Here is a 7,306-nt window from a genome sequence, read left to right on the forward strand (position 1 = left end):
TTTTTTGGTTTTTCGAGACAGGGTTTCTCTGTGTAGCCCTGGCTGTCCTGGAACTCACTTTGTAGACCAGGCTGGCCTCGAACTCAGACACATCCACTTTCTGCCTCGACAATAAATGTCTTAAAACCATGGACTGCTTCTTTTCATCGAGATCCACCATGGGGAGCAATGGAGAAGGTCTTTGCCTATAGAGTCACTGTCTAATCTCATGTAGGCCTCTCTGTGCCCATAGCTAGTACCACTACCTAGCTCAAGCTCAAGCCCACCTGCTGTCAAGCCAAAGACTACCCTCCCCTCCCCCACCCCAGGCCAGATCCAGCCTGTGGGCCCCCACATTCTAAGCTCTTCTGCAGGTCCCAGTGGTGCCTGGATGTCCAAGAGCCTGAGAACCAGATGGCCGCAGCCTCATTCTAGTCACACTCCCAAACAAGCTCTGACTGTCCCACCCTCAGACTGTGCTTCCCCACCCCTGGAGTGGTATCCAGGGGCTTCCCTACAGCCCATCACCTGCTCAGCAACAGCATGGGGTAAGCATGGTCAAACCTCCCTCGTCATGCCTCCTGGAGCTGCCAAGCCCTGTGGTGGAGCACAGGCGGGACCCCATAACTGAACCCTTGGAAAGTGATATTGTGAATAAGTAGGACGAGTGGGATGACTGTTTCTTAGTAAATATCATTTGTTTCTACAAAGTCATATAAAGACTTAAACAAGGAAGTGATATGATCATATTTCAACCTTAGTTTGGTAGCTCTACATATGATTAAAAAAGTGTGGAGAAGTTCAGGAATATCAACAAGAGGCTTTGATATGCTAGAGGGTGGGGAAGGGAAAGGAAAACTAGGGAGACAACAAAGTGGTTATGAGCTGTACTGCTCTCCTAGTAGATCCGATTTCAATTCCCAGCATTCACATGAGGCAGCTCACAGCTGTAAGTCCAGCTTCAGTGGATGACAGCCTTTGGCCTCTGTGAGTACCAGTATTCATGTGTACTCATAGATACAATATCCATAATAAAATAAAAATAAAAAACAGAGAGAAAGGAGTATTTATTTCACTTAAAAGTTGGTGGGCTGGGGGATGGCTCAGCAGTGAAGGGCACTTGCTACTTTTGCAAGGTATGCAGGTTTGGGTCTCAGCACTCATGTCAGGTCTCACTACTGCCTGTAACTCCAGTTCCAGGTGATCAGGGGCCCTCTTTTGGCCTCCATTGGCACCATGTATGCAAGTGGTATACCCAGATACATGCAGACAAACACTCACATGCATAAAAGGAAAAAAAAAAAAACCTTAACATTACAAACAGTTCCCAAGTGGCCAGTCTTCCTGGCTCCTACCTGTTATCTCAGCAGTGGGGAGGATGAGGCAGAAAGACTGGCTGTGTCCAGGCTAGTATGCATTGCAGAATGAGATCTTCTCTCAAAAAAACAAAGCAAAACGACATACCACAAAGTAGAAATGTTGATGTACTGAGTGAGTGCTGAGGGAAAGGATTCAATAACTATGAGAGGAAGGATTGGGATTCCACAGTGAAAAACCCAGCGTCCCATCCTGAACATGTTGTGTTAGACGAATCTGTCACACTTCATTAAGTGGGTGTCTTAGTTCTATTAGTGTGAAGAGACACCATGACCAAGACAACTCTTATAAAGGACAACAGTTAATTGGGGGCTGGCTTAACACTTTCAGGGGTTCAGTCCATTATCGTGGAAGCATGGCAGTGTGCAGGCAGACATGGTGTTGGAGGAGCCAAGAGTTCTACATCTCCATTGAAAAGAAGCCTCATGGGCAGCTAAGAGAAGACTCTCAAAGCCCACTATGGGAGTGCCTGTAAGGAGCCGCCCTCACATTCGCCATTACAAGATGGCGCTGATGGCACTGACACCCGTGTTCTAAGTAGTAAACAAGCAAGCTGCGCATGTGCCGGGGTAGCTTTCCACGCCATGTGCTCTGCCTTTCCNGTGACGACAACTCCGGCCGATGGGCTGCAGCCAATCAGGGAGCGACACGTCCGAGGCGGAGGACAGTCCTCCATAAAAGGGAGAGGGCTCCGCCATTTCGCGCTCTCTCTCTCTCTGGCTCTCTTCTCCACTGGCTCCTGATGGGGTAAGCAATAAAGCTTGTGCTGCAGAAGATTCCGGTTGCCCTGAGCATGTTCTTACCAGGGGGGACAAAAGCGCAGGCAATAAGTGCCCATAGTGACATGCTTTTTCCAATAAGGTCATACTTCCTGATAGTGCCACTCCTTGGGCCAAGCATATTCATACTACCACAGCAGGTAATAGAATATTTCCATGTAGTTAGGTCTCTGATGTGAGATCTGAGAAGAAAGAATTATTCTCTGGTAAAGATGAATAAAGATGTTGTTTATAAGAGTTGATTAACTTGTCAAGTAGAAGCTAGACAGGAGAGAGTGGAGATCTCAGGACTCATTGTTCCTTTATTTTAGAGCTTGAGTAAAAGAGAAAGGAGACTGGCCAATGAAATCCGAACTATAAAGGGCATGCTATACTGGGCATGCTTACCCAGTAGCCCGGGAAGAATGTTTCAAGTGTAAAACATTTATAGTTAACCTGGAAATGCCACTGGGAGTTAGAACCAAATAACAGGAGATCTGTTGGATTTTGTTTTCTCCCCGTCCCTCATGCCTGGTATCATATGTCCTAGATCACTTAGCTAGTTAATTCCTAATGATCCTTGATGATACAGATCAAACATTTGCTCTGGTTTCCCCATCACATTCTAAGACAGTTTCTTTTAAAGTAACCGATGTAGTTGTAATTCTGTAAATGTTTTCATGTCAGGCTGTTGCCCCATTAGAATTTGTCCTTAAATCATTGTCTTTGTGCTCACCGTTCTCACCTACTGTCTCTACCACCCTCAAAAACAGTTCACTGCAAATTTCCAACGAATGTTTGCAAAACCAACACATACAAGTGCCCCACGGAGGGCTAAGAATTGTTGGTAACTAGCAAAAGCAACAGGACACTGTGAGGTGTGGTAGAAAAATTGGATCCAAGGGGATAGACTTATCTGAAGGAGCAATGGAAATTGACAAAGCCCATTAGAACCTGGCATTCAGCTAGGGAAGTATGCTGGTACACTCCTATAGTTTCAGCATTGGAAAGAGGCCAAGGCAGCCTGGGCTACATAGAAATTTTGTTTAAAAACAAAACATAAATTCTAGCCCAGGGAAGGTCTCTATTTTATTCTTTTTTTTCATATTTACATTTCTTTGTTCATTTTTCCTTCTGGCCTTGTACCTACTTATCTATTCAAATCTACTTATCTTATCTACTATCTTATCCAAACTAGTTCTTCTCAAATTTGATTATTTTGTTTGGGGGAGGAGTGTGTGTGTGTGTGAGAGAGAGAAGTCAGAGGCAGGGTAGTGGTAGGAAATATAAATTCTGTATCAAGATCGGAAAACACTAAGGTTGTCAAGCTAGTGTTCCAAAAATCCTTCTAATTAAGTGCAATACCTGAAAATATGATCACAGAAAAGCTAAGGTCACAAAACTTCTTCAACTGAATTTAAATCCCGGTTCCATTTACTTTCCTTTCCCACCCCCACCCCCCAACCTCCCAGACAGGGTTTCTCTGTGTAGCCCTGGCTGTCCTGAAACTCACTCTGTAGACCAGGCTGGCCTCGAACTCAGAAATCCGCCTGCCTCTGCCTCCCAAGTGCTGGGATTAAAGGCATGTGCCACCACTGTCCGGCTTTTTTGTTTTTTAAACGATTTATTTATATGAGTACATTGTTGCTGTCTTCAGACACACCAGAAGAGGGCGTTGGATCCCTTTACAATTGGTAGTGAGCCACCATGTGGTTTGCTGGGAATTGAACTCAGGACCTCTGGAAGAGCAGTCAGTGCTCTTAACCACTGAGCCATCTCTCCAGCCCTCCATTTACTTTTGTTCCCATTACTTATTTAGAATGTATTAAATGGGACGGTAGCAATACGTACTTTAAAGGGTTCTTAGCACCAGTCAGACAATCCATTTTATAAAGGTAGTGCCAGCGGAGGCATAAGGTAAATGCTCAATTTACGTTAGCATTTTTTTTTTTTATTCAAAGTGAAAGTCTAGCCTCAATAGTAAATTCTTGTCATATGAATGTATTAGTAAATTAGTCCTGCACTCAGAGGGCTACTTTAGTGAAGCAGAGAAGGACACATGGGCACTTACATTTTTGGGCACTGTACAGTGCCTCTCAGCGGTAGCTGATTTATGCTTTCAGAGACACCAAAAGGGGGTATAAAAAGATGAAGGATATGCTCCTAAAATGTATTTTGAGGAAAATGTGTTTCATCCAAGAGGGCCGTCATCGACCAGAAGAATCACTTAAAGAGGGGAGTTACCTTGGTCCCAGGTCGCAAGTCCTTTCTGGCCTGGGGAATGACAGGACTCTGAAGTGTAATAGGAGGAAGAGTTTGCCATTCCTCCGCTCCTGGGGGCATCGCGGGAGGCAGTGTGGAGACAGCGGCCTCAGCAAGACTCGTCATCATGCGGGTCTAGGACGGAACCTGAGACCTGAGTACCGAACAGGTATGGTTAGGGTCAAACCTAATATGGCCCCGAGAAACTCCCAGCCAGGTAGCACAAGAGCCTTGCAACTGCCCCATCGGTCGCCCAGAGCACCGAGTCCCGCCCACCCCAGACTTGAAAGCCTTTTCCGGAGGCGGGGGCGAAACTGGGTCGCGAGCGGGTCCAGTCCCCAGGGCTCCCAGGAAGCCCCGCCCACTCCCAGGGTTCAGCGCGGCGCCGAGCCGCCATTGTTTGAATTTGAAAACCGGGAGGAAGTGGAATTCTGCAGGTGGGGAGGCGTGCAGGGACAAGCGATTGCAGCAGGTGAGGAGCTGACGATTTGGGGGGCTCCGAGGGTGGCTGCTTGCACAGAGGGCCCGAAGCTGCGACACCTCGGCCGTGTCAGCGTTGCCGGGGCTCGTGATGCCCGTAGTCTAAGGTGCCGGGCTGCTGAAAGTGGGGCTGAGCTTCAGGGAGTTAAGCCTTGAGGCGGAAGACTTCGGTCTGTCTAGGCCCCGGTTTCCTGGTCCGGTAAAGGAGGTACACTTTAGAGTCACAGACACTAGTTTTATTAGACACAAAAAGATTTGCCACATCTGGTTGCCTGAATCCGGGAGGTGAGCAGTTGTTTTGTCACGTGACAAGGTCTCTTTTTAGTTGAGGCCAGTGGGGGCTTTTTTTTTTTTTTTTTTTAATGTCACATTACTTTGTGGCTAGAAAAGAAGCATATTTGGGTTTTATGTGTATATAAAGAAAATTGAAGTGAGTCAGTTTTAGTCGAGTACTACTTCCGTTGGTCTGTATTTTGAGCCTGTCGTGAAGAGTAAACAAATTTACTTTTACTTAAATTGGGAATCGCGGTGCTAGGTGCTTTAGATTGTTAAATCTGTTTCTTTGAAAAATTAGAAGAGAGGTGGCCTATTCTCTCTGGTATTGTGCATCTGGTAGATGCTTTCTTTCTTTCTTTCTTTTTTTTGAGACAGGGTTTCTCTGTGTAGCCCTGACTGTCCAAGAACTCACTCTGTAGACCAGGCTGGCCTCGAACTCTGAAATCCGCCTGCCTCTGCCTCCCAAGTGCTGGGATTAAAGGCGTGAGCCACTACTGCCCGGCGTGATAGATTCTTAGAAAATTTTAAATGTTAATTTTGGGGGGGGGGGTCAGGTTTATCCTATAGGGATTTGATGTGCAATTCAGACTTAATAGTTCAGTGATGGCATTATTCCATATTCACATTCAACCTTGTGATGTTGTCAGTTACTCATTTTCATTGTCGTCATCATCATTATTATTGGAGATCCTGGCTGTGGTACCTCAGATACCCAGAGTTGCATTCTACTGGCTAGGACCCAATTCTCTTATTTTAAATGTAAAGTTTATATGCATTATTTCACTTTTTTACTTATAATCGGAAAATAAATTTATTTTGCAAATAACTGAGTTTTAGTCCTAAATGTTAAAATTTGGTTTGCAACAATTTTCCGGGAGATACTAAGTAATGAGACTAGCAGAAGATCTTAAGTCATCCCATGCTGTCTCTGCTGTTTGACATTTGAGAGGAGGGTATCAGGCCAAGTGAACATTTCATATTTTTTTTTCTTTTGCTAATTGCATTTGTTCATGACATGTCTTTGGGTAAATCTACCTAAAAAAATGGATCATGGGCTGGAGAGATGGCTCAGTGGTTAAGAGCACTGAGTACTCTTTCAGAGGTCCTGAGTTCAATTCCCAGCAACCTTCTGTAATGGGCTCTCATGCCCTCTTCTGGTGTGTTTGAAGACAGCAACTCATATACATAAAATAAAAAAAATAAATCTTAAGAAAATTGGATCACGCAAATAGCTGTAGGAAGTGTCCATTATTAGTATATTCAGATTCTATAAATATAATTTGGCCTTTTGTCTTTTCATAGGTCATTGTACTATAAGTGAAGCAGCCTAATGTTTTCTTTCTCTGAAATCCAATTTTGGGGGTGGGGGTGGGGAAGTAGAGGGTTGTATTGTAGACTTTATTTTTTATGTTAATTAATTGGTTAATTTGAGACAGGCCCTCACTATATGGATCAGGCTGTCTTCAAACTCACAGATTTACCTATTTTTGCCTTGTGGGGTGGATGGTCTGAGCTCACGCTGTCCTACCTAGCTTACTTTTAATATTGTTTTCCTTTGAGATAAGGTCCTTGGCTTAGATTGTTCTTGGACACCCTATGTAGCTAAGATGACCTGGAACTTGGTGATTTTTCCAGGTCAACCTCCCTACGTGTTGGGAGTATAGAGACCCATGCCATCATACCCTGTGCATGCTTGGGATGGAACCGAGAGTTTTGTGCATGGTAGTCTGTTAGCTCAACTGCATTCAAGTTCCCAGGAGTTCCAAGTAGACTTAACATTGTAGGTGGCTTACATGCTGATTTATTAAGGCTGCTTAAAGAGGTTGCTGTTCTTCTTGCAGAATGGAATCTCACTTGAATTCAGATGGATTGCCTAGACCGTCTTATGTTTTTAGTGCTGACCCAATTGCAAGGCCTTTGGAAATCAATTTTGATGGTGTTAAGCTTGATCTCTCTCATGAGTTTTCCTTAGTCGCCTCAAACCCTGAGGTAAGTAAACGTAAGAAAAACACTTGATTATTGTGCGCCAAGGAATCACGGTGCTAGGTGCTTTAGATTATTGTTAAATCTGCTTCTTTGAAAAATTAGGAGAGAGGTGGTCTTTTCTCTCTGGTATTGTGCATCTATCTGGTAGATTCCTTTTTTCTTTCTTTCTTTTTTTTTTTTTTTTTTTT

At 44.4% G+C, this 7,306-nt stretch overlaps 1 protein-coding gene across 3 annotated transcripts in view; it reads left to right on the forward strand.

The window, feature by feature from the left end:
- The first annotated feature begins 4,759 nt into the window (after positions 1-4,759).
- Kif20b (kinesin family member 20B) overlaps positions 4,760-7,306 on the forward strand; it is a 55,321-nt gene continuing 52,774 nt past the window's right edge. For 2 of the 3 annotated variants that reach the window (XM_021152144.2, XM_021152143.2), the window contains exons 1-2: positions 4,760-4,848; positions 6,974-7,121. In XM_021152144.2, the coding sequence (XP_021007803.1) occupies positions 6,975-7,121 (147 nt within the window). In that variant the 5' untranslated portion in view covers positions 4,760-4,848; position 6,974. Of the gene's footprint in view, positions 4,849-5,070; positions 5,142-6,973; positions 7,122-7,306 lie in introns of those variants that run through there. The other variant, XM_029472898.1, reaches the window with a different exon arrangement.

The sequence above is a fragment of the Mus caroli genome, chromosome 19 (genome assembly GCF_900094665.2).
Source record: "Mus caroli chromosome 19, CAROLI_EIJ_v1.1, whole genome shotgun sequence".
Lineage (NCBI taxonomy): Eukaryota > Metazoa > Chordata > Mammalia > Rodentia > Muridae > Mus > Mus caroli.